This window comes from Echiichthys vipera (assembly GCF_963691815.1).
Source record: "Echiichthys vipera genome assembly, chromosome: 11".
Lineage (NCBI taxonomy): Eukaryota > Metazoa > Chordata > Actinopteri > Perciformes > Trachinidae > Echiichthys > Echiichthys vipera.
The window spans coordinates 21,589,723-21,604,953 of NC_139836.1; the positions used below are offsets into that span (position 1 = coordinate 21,589,723).

Genomic DNA, 15,231 nt, shown 5'->3' on the forward strand with positions numbered 1-15,231 from the left:
TTTGTCTTGGTTTATCACTTACTTACCCTATAAAAATTATAAAAAAGTTAAGTATTTTAGGTGGTTTTGATAGCGTTTATCAAAAGATTGAAGTTCATTGTCATGTTTAATCTTTAAGTAAATGTTTCAGATTGGTACTACACATGTGTAACTCTTAGCATAGATAAGAAGGAAGTGAGATGACTCACATCCCTTTTATCTATTTCCATCATCAGCTCGAGTAAAATGATATGTTTAATTATTTTTGAGTTGTTCGATTTACTAGCCCGACATGGAATTTTACTAGCCCTGGACAATCCTTACTGTTGAGCCCTGTGTGAGAATATCTTCACATGATGTTAGTTGGACTCACCTTAGTTTGTGTGAAGTGCATTTATTCATTATTTATCTTTCTCTCTCTCTCTCTTTCCAACAGAGGCCCTCACCAAGAAGAAGCACCAGCCCCGACAAATTCAAACGTCCAACACCCCCACCCTCCCCCAACACGCACTCAGGGGCCCAGCAGGCTCAGCCTCCGCTTCCCCCACCAGCTCAGCCCATGGTCCAGTCCATGTCCTCCCCGGCAGCTATGTCGCAGCATGCAGCACAGCAGCCTCCCTCCCAGCCTTAACGCAACACACAGTCTCTGTCTTTGCGCAAGTGTGCGCCCACTGAATGCCACGACGCTACCGCAACAGCAGCTTCCATCATTACAAGCTCTGGAAGTCAAGTTTCTTACTCTTTACCAACTCCACAAAAGAAGCAGCTTCAAAAGTTTTAGAGGGGAAAGAAACAAGTGGCGGCTCACCCTCAGTGAAGCTAGCTGCCTGCCAAATCCACACGTGGCGTTACTTAACTACTTTTAAAAGGAATGGATGGACTAAAAAATAATCGCTTCTGGGATTCGTAGGCCAATTATCTGTTCCACCTTCTGTCTTGTACATGATGTTTTTCTTTTTTTTCTCTTTGCTTTGGACTTTAGCTGGTTGGAATTGATGTTGTGGCGCTTCTGAGATAGCACAAACAGCACATAAAGTATGTTTCATGGTGGTGTTTTCCGATAGGTTGGATGTTTGGATCAATGGATGGATGTATTGCTAGAGAAATGGACAGACTGATAGGTGGATGTGGTTGATTCTTTGAATGCCTATAATATGACACTTGACTGCAGTAATGTACTCCACTCCAGATCACCCAAACCCCTTTGTCTCTGCAGCCTTGTCAACATGTCACACTGACCCCGAACTTAACAAAGCTTTGATTAGGTCAACAAGAGGTGTCACAAAAGACAGCTTGAAGTTTCTCCGTTATAGGGCATTGATCAAACCCAGCTTGCACCGTTATTTTAGTTTCTAAAGGATTCAAGGCTCTGCTGCTCTTCAGTTAAAATGAAAAGGAAAAAAAAGCATCAATGAGGATGGACATTGGTACATAAACCACAGATAAATGTCGCCTTTGAAGGTGTTTAAAAATGTAGTCTGAGGTGTTTCAACTTAGTCATGTACTCAGTCTCTTCTCTGCTCTTCTCTCTCTGGTGTATTTCTGAAAGCTTCTATCATCCTTGTTGATATTCCTCATCAGAAAAGGAAAAAAAACATAATGCTCTTTACACTAAATATACATACTGCTAAAAACATTCTAAATGAATGGTACTGTTGAACTAAATTTCTATGTATGATTAAAGCTCTTGAGATGACAACCTCTGTTTTTATTTGTCAGTTTTATGAATAGCATTTGCTGCTCATTTGTAATTTGAGACGTATGAGAGTAAATCATTCAGAAGCAAGCTGTGTTGACTTAAGAACTGCTGCAAATGAAATGAAAATGGATCTGATCTGTTTTTTTTCGTTTGATGCGCTTTCAACAGGTGCACAGGTTCTGAATTAGATGTTTAGATTAGATGAGTATGTGACTTCACTGGAATAATTACCCACATGAGCTCCCACCAAACATTAGTTGATGGAAAAACCTTTGTGCCTTAAAATCTGCACAATTAAATTGATGCCTCCCTCAGGCTTCTATACGCTTTAACACTGGTAAGATGTAATGTTTTATTGTCGTCTTACTACCATCTATAGCACCATCATGACTTTACACTTACAAAACTGACATTCCTTATCAACTTCAACATTATGTTAGCTCTTGTTTGCATGCTGATTCTACAAAATAAATGAACAGTAATCATACCTGTCAAACAACAAGCCTTGTTTGCATGGTTGTGAGCTTTTAGCTCAAAGAACAGCCTTAGAGATCTACTACCACAGCTATGTAGAATTTGTTGATGAATTAATTATCGTAACAGGTGAGCCGTGGGTGACGAGCTTAAAGCTGCAGCCAGAGTTTGGTAATGTTGACCACATTTTTGTGTTCTTAATTCCATCGTTCTTTAGTTTTTGTTAACTGAAGCTTAAAAAAACTAATAATGATTTTCTTCAAGAGCAAAACAAAACCACAACTACAAGATTAGTGCAAATTCTATTTTATATAAAGTGTTAAATCATACAGAAGTCATCTCCGAACACTTTAAAGTGTTTATAGTGAAGGCCAAGACCACACTATAATTTACATAGACCCAACATTCCCTCATGAGCAAGCACTTGGCGATGGTGGTGAAGAAAATTGTCCTTTTAACAGTAATCTCAAACAGAACCTGGCTCTCGGTGGGCGGCCATCTGTCTTGACTGGTTGGGGTCAACTTCTCAAGGCGGGAAAGTAACGTAGTGCAGAAAAAGAGTCCAACTGGATTGTCCTTTATGAAGTAAGAAACTTGTCGGTTTCTTCTTTGGCCAATAGTAAATGCCACAGTGTTCTTACATGTTGTACTTACATATTACTGCATATCATTAAGATGTTTGTCAAATCTGGTTAGCAGCATGTTTTGCATCTAGATTCTATATTACCTAATACAAAAAGTGTATTTTGCACTTCATTTCAGGCCAGGATCACAAGTTGACTGCCGTCTGTTGCCAGGGCTGACTATGTTGAGTACTTCCGCGCCGCCACCGTGCTTCATGTCTTTGCTTAGTTCAATCCTTTCTGCTAACTATTACAACCTTTGTGAGAAATACAAGTTATTTATTGGCCATCTGTGGACCAAAGCGGTAGACTGATAAAGACAGACAGTGCTGTACCCAAAACTGAATACTGTATAGAATAACACAAGTGCATCATGTGATGAGCCTCCTGTTAAACACAGCACTTTCACTGACTCTTGATTTTGTGCCAATGTGTAACTTCCATTTCCTTGTTGACATGGTTTTAACCCGGTTCTAACAGGCTGAAGACCGGAGTGTTATCCATATATCAATCATTCCCGGATCATTGGACATGGTAAACCTTTGTAATGCAGTAACATGTGGTGGGAGGAGAACAGAGCAAATATGATGGCCTACGCAACACATTAGGCTTCCATTAAATCCCTACAGGTAACTTTAGCTCATTCACACATATGGTCAGTTCAACCTCACCAGAATAAAAATATACACCCCATCATAAGAGTGACACGAGTATATCTTTGTCAAAAGACTTGCTGAGCTCTCTGATACAACTTAAGTGTACCCTGTGTTTTTCTACCATGTTGCAGTGCTCTCTCTTGCTGCTGAAGCACGCAACCTGAACTAATCCAAGCAGGAATCTGGACTGGAGACTTAGGGCGGCCATGCTGGGTGCTAAAGTGGCCTTTGACCTCTACAGCTTAAGGGAACTGACCGGCTGAAACCAAGAGACATTTATCCGGACTGCAGGGTGGCTCTGTATGTTTGCACCTGCCAAGCCTCTTACGGAAAAGAACAGCGGGCTGCTGTATCTCAGATGTCAAAAAAGAAAGGAGATAGTGAAAAATGAAAGATACTTGGAAAAATGTCACAATATCAGGCCAGCTTATGTAAAACTACTGGGAAATCTGTGCCTATGTGTGTGTACTAATGGGCTGTGCATGAGTAATATGAGCTCTGCAGCTAGTGCATAAGCGATAAATGTATCTTAATGGGACTTTGTTCACAAAATAGATGATTTTTTTTACATTTGCCCATTGAAATCTCATATTGACAATACATTACAAGATGGAGTTTTGCACATAAGTAAAGATCAAACCCTCCTTCCAAGTATTATGAGGAATACTTTTCATTTTGATATAGGCTGAGTAAGTCTTTGTGTGCAACTGGGGTAATGACAGAGGCGGTTCTAGAGTTTGTTGGGGGCCTAGGTCAAAATTTACAGGGGGCCCCTCAAAACCAGTGTTCACCACCATTGTGTTATAAATAATCTGACACCAACAAAAAAAACCAAAATTTTTTTAGTTTCAAAAGTGTCAATCTTAGTTGTCATTTGGTTTGGTAAACATAATCATGTGTGCCACTTGCAATGGGAGTTTAAAAAAAAACAGACTTTTTAAAAAAAACTTCCAACACGAGTGTGTGTGGTCAAGTCTCCTACTGCCATTGCAAACTTTTCGTATTGTCACTATTTGCAATTGTAACATTATGGCAGGAAAAAAAGTAGAGTCACAGGTTCACAAAAACAGCACATTGGGATTATAGTAAACTATGTTATTTTATTTTAATACTGTCACATAAATTGCATGTCGTATTCTGTCACATAGACCATTAGCTTTCATGTCATCTGGTTATACATGTTATTGATTTGTAGGTCATAGCTAATAAAATATGGTATCTTTAAATTAATATTAGAAAACACAGTGCTGAGTCATTTAGGGGTGTTACAATTCTCCAAAGCCACAATTCGATTTGACTTTTGATTTTATCCATCATGATTAGATTCATTTTTTATATTAACATTTTTTAAGCACTGAGTGTTATCCCATTGTTAGATTCAAGTCTTGATTAGTAAATCAGTGATATTAATCGCCAATCCTGCTCTTGATTTTGATTATTCAATCAGCTTTTGATTTAAAATTGAAATTGTGACACTCCTAATTACTATATAGAATTCATAATAGGGTCCCCAGACTGGACCCTTGTTGAACACCATCAACATTTCAGGAGCTTGAATTTCAAAACATCCGCAAGAGTAGTTTTGAGTTGAGCAAGTTATGAGTTAAAACAGGCATGTGCAACTTATCTAATCAAATGTTTTGATCAATAGTATCGAAAACTTGTCACAGATTCACAAAGACACACACACAACAATATAACTCACAACAACAGTTGCAACCGTTACTTACGAGGCCTGAATCCTGATAACTGGGGCTGGGTGATGTTCTTCCGACTTTTAAACAGAATGAACAAAAAACAAGAACATGAAAACCTCTAAAGCATGAAAGAAAAGAAAACCTATGCATTATTACATAGATAATGGGAGACTAAGTATTATACTGGGATGTTACATGTTTCCACAAAATCTGAGGGCTGAGATGTAAATAATCAAATGTATCCAATTCAGCAAATAGTTTGCATCCTTCTGAGACCTCAAGTTGAAAGGAGGAGGTTATTGACCTCCTGGGAGGTTACAGAGTTGTGAGTTTACCATTTGTCTGGGATTTTAACCGGCTATAATTCAGTAACAATTCAGGTCAACAGTGTTCCCAGCCCTTTGCCGTTGTAATATCTATGACAAAGAGGATGCAGGTCAAAAATATTTCCTTAAGCAGTCTTTATACTTGCTCTTGTGCTCTGTGCCATCTCAGTCTCAGAGATGGAGAATGTAGAGCTTTAGAAGTTAGCAAATAGATCACACGCCTTAAACTTAAAATGTAATGTAATGTAATGTCGCCACATGTATTGAATAACACAAGCGAGTGAAATTCAGCACTGACATTGATTGTGTTACTAGTGTATCATAGCAGCTCTGTCCTCACTCCCCATCCTCCCTCCAATTCCCACACACTGCTCCCCACATGCACTATATCTGGTTGAAACTGGTCTGGGGCAACATGTCAATGAAATACTAGTACAATTAACTATGCCTCCCTTGTTCTTTTTTCCACGTAATTTTTCAGTCAGAAAGGGATTATGAAGCCTAATTCTTTTCTGTAAGTCCCTTCCTGGCAGCAGACCTCAGCTATGGGAAAAGACATCAAAGTTCCTGAAGAATTTTAGGTGCATACAGTGAGAAAACCAGTTTGACTTCTAACCTGCTCTCTTCATCCCCTCCCCCTGTTCTTACTCTGCTCCCGGTCCTTTCATCTTTCACGTCTGGTCTTTGAGTTCCTCTGTCCTATCACTGTACTCCATTCTTTCTCACCATGCTTTTTAAAAAAAAATCTAACTTGGTTTCCACGTGTTCTGACCTGAGGTTATGAGAATGGGTGCTATAACACGATGATATAACTTTGTGATGCTGCTGGAGTGTGACCAAGAGCAACTCTTCTCTCTGCTCTCACACCACAATATGAATGCATGACATGACCCATCTCAACGGGAAAGAGTATTTTTCATCAACTAACTTTTGGCCTGTGTTTATTTAAAAGAAATTCAAAATATGTCTAGTTCTTTGGGTAGAAAGATTGTTTTTAAGTTGGAGGTGTAGGTCTATAATTCACTTGTTTCCTTGGCTACATCCATTCTATTTTTACCAACCACTGTTAATGTATCTACTATATAGGTGACTGGACCATTCCTACAACAGTCATGCATGATATGGTATTTTAACTCATGGTAGCTGTATATGGTCTTCGTGTTACTGCATATTAGTGCAGCCCTCCTGAAACGTGAAGGCTGATTAAAGTTTGATTCAAGAGTCTTGTGAACGTAATGCCTTTACAGGTGCTCACCAGGAAGAGGACTCCAGACTGTGCGCCCTGCTGGTGCAGTGTGGTGTTGTCATTAGCATCCATCAACCGGTTCAGACTGGACTGATGGCAATAATGTTCCTGGAAATAACTGACCCAGTCATCCAGCCCCCATCGTCTGCACATAAACCTCCAACATTCAGCCAGACCAGACAGAAGTATACTTCAGTATTTTGTTAATTTCTTTATATAATTCTTTATATATATTTACATGAACTTTTTCAGTTACTCTGTGAGATGCTTTATAAACAAAACAGATCCTAATTTGGTCTGGAAACATATCAGGTAAACCTTTTTTTTGTGTGTGAGTCTGTGTGTGTGTGTGTGTCTGTGTGTTTGTGTGTGTACGTGTACACGCCCCATCTTAAGTTTCCAGCCACTTCGAAATTAAGATGTAGCCTCGACAAAAACAACTTGATAGTGTGACACAGAAAGCCACAGCCGCCTCATAGCTGTCTGCGGTGCGCTCCAGGCGCGCAAGAGGAAACAGCGCTTTTCCTCCTGTAGCTGCGTTCAAGCTGCTGCTGGACCAGCAAGAACAGCTTTGAACCGGTTTAGTTGCCGGCTACAAAGCAGTAAGAAACGGACGCATGATGGGCATTGTTGAAGCAGAGCACTCTGTTGACAGTCGGGCTACATAGACAGCACATCACCAGGGTCAGTCTACGATGCTATCGTATTTATTTGAGTTGTAATGATTTGTAAGAAGGGATTTTAGTAGGGAAGCCACCCTGCATGGAAAGTTCGGGTAGAGCGCGCAGCTCTGCAGGGTCCTGCTGCTGTTTTTGTTGATGCTGAGGTGAGTGCCGCATGTGTTTCTAACAAAAATAACAAGCACAAAGCGCCTGTGTTTGTATTGGTGGTAAGATACGATGAGAAAATAATATAGTTATTGTTGTAGGTGAATACAGACCAGATGTCATTTGAATCAAACAGAGACTGATTTTTTTTTTTCAGTATATCAGTATATTGTATTTTGGTTCAAATGAAAAAGTATAGTTTCTGTCAAAATTCTGTAAGCTGTAAAAGCAAACGCACCAGAAATATGAGGAGCTATGCACCAACTCCCCCACCCCCAAGAAAGCTTATTTCAAACATAGTGTGATCAAAAGGAGTTAATTCTGCCGCACTGATGTTTAAAGTTGCTCTGGGCTACAAATTATTTATTAAAACGGTGTGGACCACTGGCAGTACAGGATAGAGGCAGCCTCACATGTTTTAAGGATCCTAGCTGAATGGAGGAGGCAGGTTAAAGGTGCAGAAGGAGGTGAGGAGAGGAGAGGAGGGGAGGGGTGGGGGCATAAAGCAGTGCAGTTTCTTTACTTTTCTCCTCCTCCAAGGTGTGGTTATAGACAGGAACAAAAGGGCCAGTTGCATATGGGTACGTTGCAGTCAGTTTGTGTTCAGGACCTCGCACAGGTGACTTGCCTGTTTGCTCAGGCCAAGCGCTGCAGCAGCCTTCACATCAGGGCTTTAAGTAAGTGTATATTGTTGAAGATATTGTAGGTCTGGTTTAAAATCACTGTCATATCCTACATGTGTTCCATTAATTATTTTTGCTGTCAAACTTATGACTGTTTGTGTTTGTTGTCATTCCTCGCCGCCCATTCTCTGTCAAAGCTGTAAGACATCCCAGAGGGCAGCAGTAACATCAGCACTATGGCTCCATCTAATGAAGTGCTGGACGGAGGATGGGGATGGGCGATTGTCGTGGCCTCCTTCATGGCCCAGCTCCTGGCCTATGGATCACCCCAGTCGGTGGGTGTCCTGTACCCTGAGTGGCTGCATGCCTTCCAGGAGGGCAAAGGGATGACGGCCTGGGTGGGCTCCCTTGTGGCTGGAGTCGGACTAATAGCCAGTGAGTAACACACACTAATAACGTAATAATCCTCAACATGGGTCTGCATAGGGGCAGTTGAATTAGATCAGCAAGGGGGCTGATATGACACTGAAGTTTTGGAATCATGTTAGAGCATCTTTTAGCAAAGATTTAGTCTAATCTTTCAACATTTCTTTCACTTTATATTTTTGTTTCTGGCATCTAATATTTATATGCTGAGCAGTAAATTGGTGTTTTGCGCTTTTGTGGCAACACATCTGCTACCATGTGATTTAGGAAGGGATACTATGCTTAGTGCTAATAGTAAATCACCAAACACTCACCTTTGCACCTTGCTTCCATCTGATTCATCATACCAAAAGATACCACTGATAATGAAGCAGACACAATGCTTGTTCAAAGTCTGATCAAAGACTGTCATGTACCTACCACCACAGGACAATGGCTACTACAGCTTCAGGTTTTAAAGAGTCCTCCTTTCAGTAATGTTTCAACATGATGGAGAGAAAAGGCAATGCTGTGACAAAGATGGGCACTTTGTGGCTCCCTGTGCGGACTGGCTGTTATTGATTTTCTCAGAGAGCAAAGCAAGTGCAAGTCATCCATGCTATAAATGTAGGAGGATCACTTAGCCCTTAATCTGACCATAGGGAGAGAAAAAGGAAGACAGATTGAAGGGCAGATAGGTAGAGAAACACAGATTTAAGAAACTGTATTTGTTGATCAAGGTAGTGTATATGAACTTACTTGGTAAATAAAGGAAAAGAGAGAGAAAATGAGAGAAAAGATGAATCCATGGTACAGTTGAACAAACAAACCTTTCAATAATGTCTGGACATGATTATCAAGGTATGCTCCATGACTGTTGAGTAAACAGGATCAGTGATAGATAGTGGTCTTGGTTGACATTTCTGTCTAAGGCAGAGCTCCCCCGTCACTCTGGTTTCTTGCTGTTGTCTTTCTCAAAGGAGTGGCGTGAAAATCGTGACAGGACAGATCTGGCCCAGGGCCTGGCCAAGTCCTGGACACGTGTCCCAGCTGTCCGACAGCTGGTGCACTGCAGTTTCTGCTGCACTTCCCCTGTTAAGAGGGAAACAGTAAATGTTGCATGATGAATGAGTCAAACAGCCTTGATTTTCTCAGAAACTCTGTTATTCAGAATACAAAAAGTCAGGCAGCACAATCACTATCTTTTGTTCCCTGAATATTTTTGTTCCTCTTTCACTCACTTTTACCCTCTTTGTATCTCTTCCACCCTCTGTCTCTGTTCTCTCCCCCTTTCCTTCTACCTCTTCTCCCTCAGGTCCTGTCTGCAGTGCCTGTGTAGACAACTTTGGGGCTCGTCCCGTGACCATCTTCAGTGGCGTAATGGTGGCAGGCGGCCTGATGCTCAGTGCCTTTGCTCCGAATGTCCAGTTCCTAATCTTTTCCTATGGTATTGTTGTTGGTAAGGAAGCACTTTATGATAACCTTGTTGGCCATTGTGCTGTGTGTTTTATACAGTACAAAGTTAATAGCAACATCCTGGAGACCTGTCAAACAGATAGTCAAGTAGGAGCTTGGGCCTTATCAGTGTGGGAAAAAAAATAGTTTGATGTTGCTTTGGTCATTGGAGTTAAGTAAGCTTCTCATCCCTGTAACATATAAGAATTAAGTAATACATTATATAATAATTTGAAAGAAGCAAGAGCACATTTCAAGTTCAACTATTATGTAACATCAGAGATTGGCTACATCCTAAATGACCAGATAAGGTAAGAACTTTATTGCTATTATACTACTGTGCAAGACAATACAACAAGTTGAACGACTACCATTGCTACTGAAAGACAAGATACACGTCTTAGCATTGCACCATTCTGCTGAAATGGCTATTTTAAGGGAAGTTGACAAAAAAAATAACATTATGGCTTAGCCTGATCCCCAAGTGACCTTTTATTGTCTCTGCACCAGTGTGCCTGCATGTGTCGGCACAACACCACCTGTTATCGCCATTAAGTGACAGCTCAGCTGTGCTTAATCCTGGTGAACCCCTCACAGTCAGCCCTGCCTTTCACACAGGCATCGCTGGAAAGGGGAGGCCATGCATATTTGAAGACATTTATTTATTTTTAGAGATGCCCTTAGAAGAAGATGGCTGCAGCTGAATATCCACGTGCAGCTTGTTTACTGCTGATCATATGCTTCTTTTATATTTGGCTCCTTGTATTGCACAAGAAACCCAATGCACAGTGCCCTCCAAAATGTTTATGTGCGTTGTAAATGCATTTTAGTAAGGATTTCCTGAGTTTATGCACTGAAATACATGGGCACAGTGTTGTTCTGCAAAGTAGTAGACTCATATACATATTTCTAAATTTGGAAGAAACATCAGTGGTCTTTATATCAAGCATTACACATGTTCATTATATGTACGGTGCAACTGAATTACCATTGTTTTAGAAGTGAAACGCTTTTATTCCTTTGACCTGAGCTAATGGAAATTCTTCTTCTGTATGTCCTTGTCCTTTCCCAGGCCTGGGTTGTGGTCTAGTCTATGCAGCAACATTGACAATCACCTGTCAATATTTTGACAAGAGGCGTGGCCTCGCCCTCGGCATCGTCACAACAGGTACTGCCGCTTTCCATCTGCCATGCGTTCACTGGGTGCACACCAGTTCTCCATGCTCACTTCTTTCATGTATGAGCGGCTGGGAGCCTTGGGATGCTGAAGTAAACATCTGTAGTTTATTAAAGGCAGAGTGGTCTCTTAGGTAGTGGTGTGGACAAGTGACCAGTGACTAGATCTGGTTCGTCTCGGGATCAAAACTTAATGGCAATGGTTTGGGAAGGTTCACAGTATACTTTGAAGACAGATTATTTAGAAGGGTTATAAGTAGCACCCAAGTTTATTTTTACCTTTTAAATCAGTCCTTCATTAAGTCTGAACTACTGAGCAATCTCAATGTCTTAATGTCAGTACACTGTGGCATCATTATTGGGTGTGGTTACAGGTGAAACAGAGCCCACTTCTGACCACGCCCAACACCGATGCTAGCTGTGGTCAAAGGTGAAGCAGACTTGAAACATTCAAGCAGAAAGGGCAGTAAAATTGGGATTTTCAGTTTCAGTACTCCCTACAAATAAATACCATCAGCATTATTTGAAAGGTGCCATACTCCCATACAATTCTACACATAGGGGCTTTAATTTGTATTAATTGATATGTCACTTTCTAACACTTAATTTCTGTCTTCCTCTGTTCACCCAGGCACAAGTGTTGGAGCATTCACCTATGCCTCTGCTCAGAATGAGCTGATCGTGTTGTACGGCCTGGATGGCTGCCTGCTGATCATTGGAGCTGTATCACTAAACCTCATGGCCTGTGCGGGCTTCATGAGGCCCCTTAACATGCCAGGGTACTACCTCAAACAGAAGGCCGCCCTGGAACGCAACACAGAGGAGCAGCTTTTCGAAAAGCCTCCGTTGGATGACCTGAGGATCACAGCGGGTTCCACTTCAACCAGTCCAGAAAAAACTCTGATGGTGAAGGAGTTGCTCATCACTATTGATGCCAAAGACTTGGCCATTCAGACAGAGAACAAGAAAGGCAGCTTCCTGTCTGGTTTGGCCATCATGAAAGTCATCAAGAAGAAGCAGCAGGCTTATTCCAAGTACATGCACTCCATGTCTGAGATCCTGCAGGACCAAGCCATGGTGGCTTTCTGTATTGCTATCTTCCTGTTCAGCCTGGGGGCGTTCCCTCCTGTGCTCTTTATAGAGGATGTGGCACTGAGTGGAGGACTCATTGAAGAAGTTAGTGTCATTCCTCTGGTATCAATAGGGGCCATTGCCACTTGCGTGGGTAAACTAGTGCTGGGTATGCTGGTGGACATCAGGTGGATTAACGGCATCTATCTGTATGGCTTCACCATGTTTGCTGGAGGTGTGGCACTTCTTCTTATACCGATGACTAAGAGTTATCTGGGGCTGCAGATCCTGTCTGTTGTTCTGGGTTTTTTCTCTGGAAACTGGTCTCTCACCTCATACATCACCACAAATATTGTCGGCTTGGACAGACTGACACAAGCCCACGGCATCCTCATGTTCTTTGGGGGATTTGGGATCATGCTTGGACCCCCTGTTGTAGGTAAGAGGGCGTGTCTTTATTTGTAAGCCTTTCATACACTGTTAATTATTGGTAAGATAGATGAGGTACAGATATTTTCTTATTTTGTGCAGCGATAAACCCTGTTGTAAGGCCAAGTTTTCAAAAATCGAAATGTTTAATCAGGCAGGCCGGCAGAACGAGGAAAAGGGCATGTCGACTTCAATAAGGAAGTAGCTTGTCATTATTTAGCTGACTGCTATATCTGCCACAAATTCCTGCTGACTCTGCTCACAATGTCTGTTTTTCTCATCACTTTCCAGGGTGGTTCTTTGACTGGACGCAGTCATATGACTTGGCATTCTACTTTAGTGGGGGCTGCGTGGAGCTGGGAGCGCTCATTCTCTTTATGCTCACCCTTCCCTGCTGGAACAAGAAGCACTCTGAGAATGACAGACCTGACGTCCATTACTCCAGCAACTGTGACAAAGTTGCCTCTGTAGCCTAAATGTAAGCACCTTTCATAAGGGTGCAAATCTCACCCCTACTGCCCAGCAACTGTCTGCTGAAAACTATACCCAAAACCACCTCTGAGAGGAATATTCTTTCTTTTGACTTTAAAGGGGTTTCCTCCTTAATTCTGCTGCCATGTTTTAATATACCAAAATATTTACCAGAGGTTTTGAAATACAGGCTTTTCCTCTGTACTTTGCCTGCATTTCTAAGGTTTAACCCATATACTGCAGATATTTTTAACGGTTTGACTCTGATGCCTGTGTTGATTTTTTTAAAATTATTACTGCCTCATTTTACGAGGTCAACTGAACAATATTGTTCAAGTCCCAAACTCTGTATTGTGTTAATGTAAACACTGGTTTTCACTTTACTGTAGCTCTGAAAAAAGACATGGTGCCGTTCTGGGAGAAAACATTGTTGGGTGTTAATTTAACCATTGAAACCACTCTGCAAATGCACAAAGTCTACCAGAAATCTTACTGGAACAGAGAATACAGGGATTGGAAAGAGGGAGGGTTTTCTTTTTGATAATCGTAGTTTTGCAAGACATTTTTATTTTATACTTTATTTTACACCACTGTGTATCTTTCTAAAGCACCGATAATAGTCAATGCCTGTCAACACATAATGTCTGTTGGAACAAACAAAAAAGCCTTGCTTTATTGATAGTTTTTGAGTTCCACATACCTCCTGTTTCTGGATCAGACAGACTTTTTGAATAAGTTATGGTAAAAACACTGAAGAGATCCTATTGTATTTCCATCCTTAACAGCATGTTGACTCTCTTTGTGGCATGATTATCATGACCTCTGCTGGCATAGATTTTTGACCAGGCTGGTCCTTTTCCATCATTGTTGTGTATGATATATGTTATGTGTACGCGCTGTGTGTATTTGTTTGCACACGCATGTTTGCATAAGTGCAAAAAAACTGTGTGTGCACTGTTTTATAAACTTTTGTATTAGCACTAGTTTGTTAAGTCCTATGTGCTGGTGACTTTATGCACAAAACAGTTGTTTATGTTGGAAGTTGATTATTGTGATCATATTTGTAATGAATACACTGCAACGCTTTTAGAAACACTTGAAGGTTAAATACACCACAGATGTATTTTTGATAGTTCCAGTTTCAGGCGTAAGGGTAAAATTGGGACAATAGCGTTTGCTGTTTGTGTGTTGTAGAAGGTATTTACAAGCGGCAGATGAGGTACAATTAGCTAATACTGAGCTAGAAGAGACAGTAGTTTGGCTGTCACCTCCTAGCCACTCTTATTTCGTATGCCAGTATTACAAGATTTATGCCTATTATTGTTTGGTTATATTGTTTTATTTAAAAAGTGCCAATAAAAGATATTTGTATTAATAATAGGCCAATGAGTCTCAATGTTTGTGACATTTTTTTTGTATCTCAAGTAAACAGAAAAGTTGAGGTGGTTCGGGCATCTAGTAAGGATGCCCCCTGGGCGCCTCCCTAGGGAGGTGTTCCAGGCACGTCCAGCTGGGAGGAGGCCTTGGGAAAGACCCAGGACTAGGTGGAGAGATCATATCTCCACACTGGCCTGGGAACGCCTCGGGATCCCCCAGTTAGAGCTGGTTAATGAGGCCCGGGAAAGGGAAGTTTGGGGTCCCCTGCTAAAGCTGCTGCCCCCGTGACCCGACCCCGGATAAGCGGATGAAGATGAGATGAGATGAGAAGTAAACAGAAAATCGCTTGCGGCCATATTTGTGGGCAGTAAACGGGCACAGTGTTGGCAAAAGCGCCAATGCAAACATGAAAAACATCTTAACCTGACCGTGTTATTTTCCGCGTAATGTCTCTCTAACAGGGAAACTATCAAACTGTTCTCTGGGCGAATTAGTTTTCAGTCCGCAGCCAAAGTCGACTGACGATTGTACATCCTGAGTCTGCTCCTCCTCCTCCTTCAGTCAAACGCTGACAACCCTAATCACAGGTCACCATGGTTACGTGCGTGTCACGTGACTAGCAACATAAACAAAATTTCAGTTGAGCTAACTGTAACGGTTGGGAGTACGGGTGCTCCATTTTAAACAGTATTTCATC

At 41.4% G+C, this 15,231-nt stretch overlaps 2 protein-coding genes across 4 annotated transcripts in view; both read left to right on the top strand.

The window, feature by feature from the left end:
* LOC310953587 (coiled-coil domain-containing protein 6-like) overlaps nt 1–1,667 on the top strand; it is a 16,506-nt gene extending 14,839 nt beyond the window's left edge. Inside the window, exon 9 of the mRNA XM_083922665.1 lies at nt 416–1,667. Within this exon, the coding sequence (XP_083778791.1) occupies nt 416–610 (195 nt within the window). The 3' untranslated portion in view covers nt 611–1,667. The remainder of the gene's footprint in view (nt 1–415) is intronic.
* A 5,500-nt stretch (nt 1,668–7,167) lies between these two features.
* LOC310953979 (monocarboxylate transporter 9-like) lies at nt 7,168–14,537 on the top strand. 3 transcript variants are annotated; one of them, XM_083923251.1, is made up of 6 exons: nt 7,168–7,526; nt 8,348–8,585; nt 9,871–10,014; nt 11,083–11,178; nt 11,818–12,696; nt 12,978–14,537. In XM_083923251.1, exons 2-6 carry the CDS (start codon nt 8,387–8,389, stop codon nt 13,160–13,162), a joined length of 1,503 nt encoding a protein of 500 aa, XP_083779377.1. In that variant the 5' UTR covers nt 7,168–7,526; nt 8,348–8,386; the 3' UTR covers nt 13,163–14,537. The 3 variants fall into 3 exon arrangements, with proteins under 3 accessions (XP_083779377.1, XP_083779379.1, XP_083779378.1); XM_083923253.1 differs by having other exon boundaries at nt 8,348–8,485; XM_083923252.1 differs by lacking the exon at nt 7,168–7,526 and adding an exon at nt 8,090–8,204.
* The last annotated feature ends 694 nt before the right edge of the window (nt 14,538–15,231 follow it).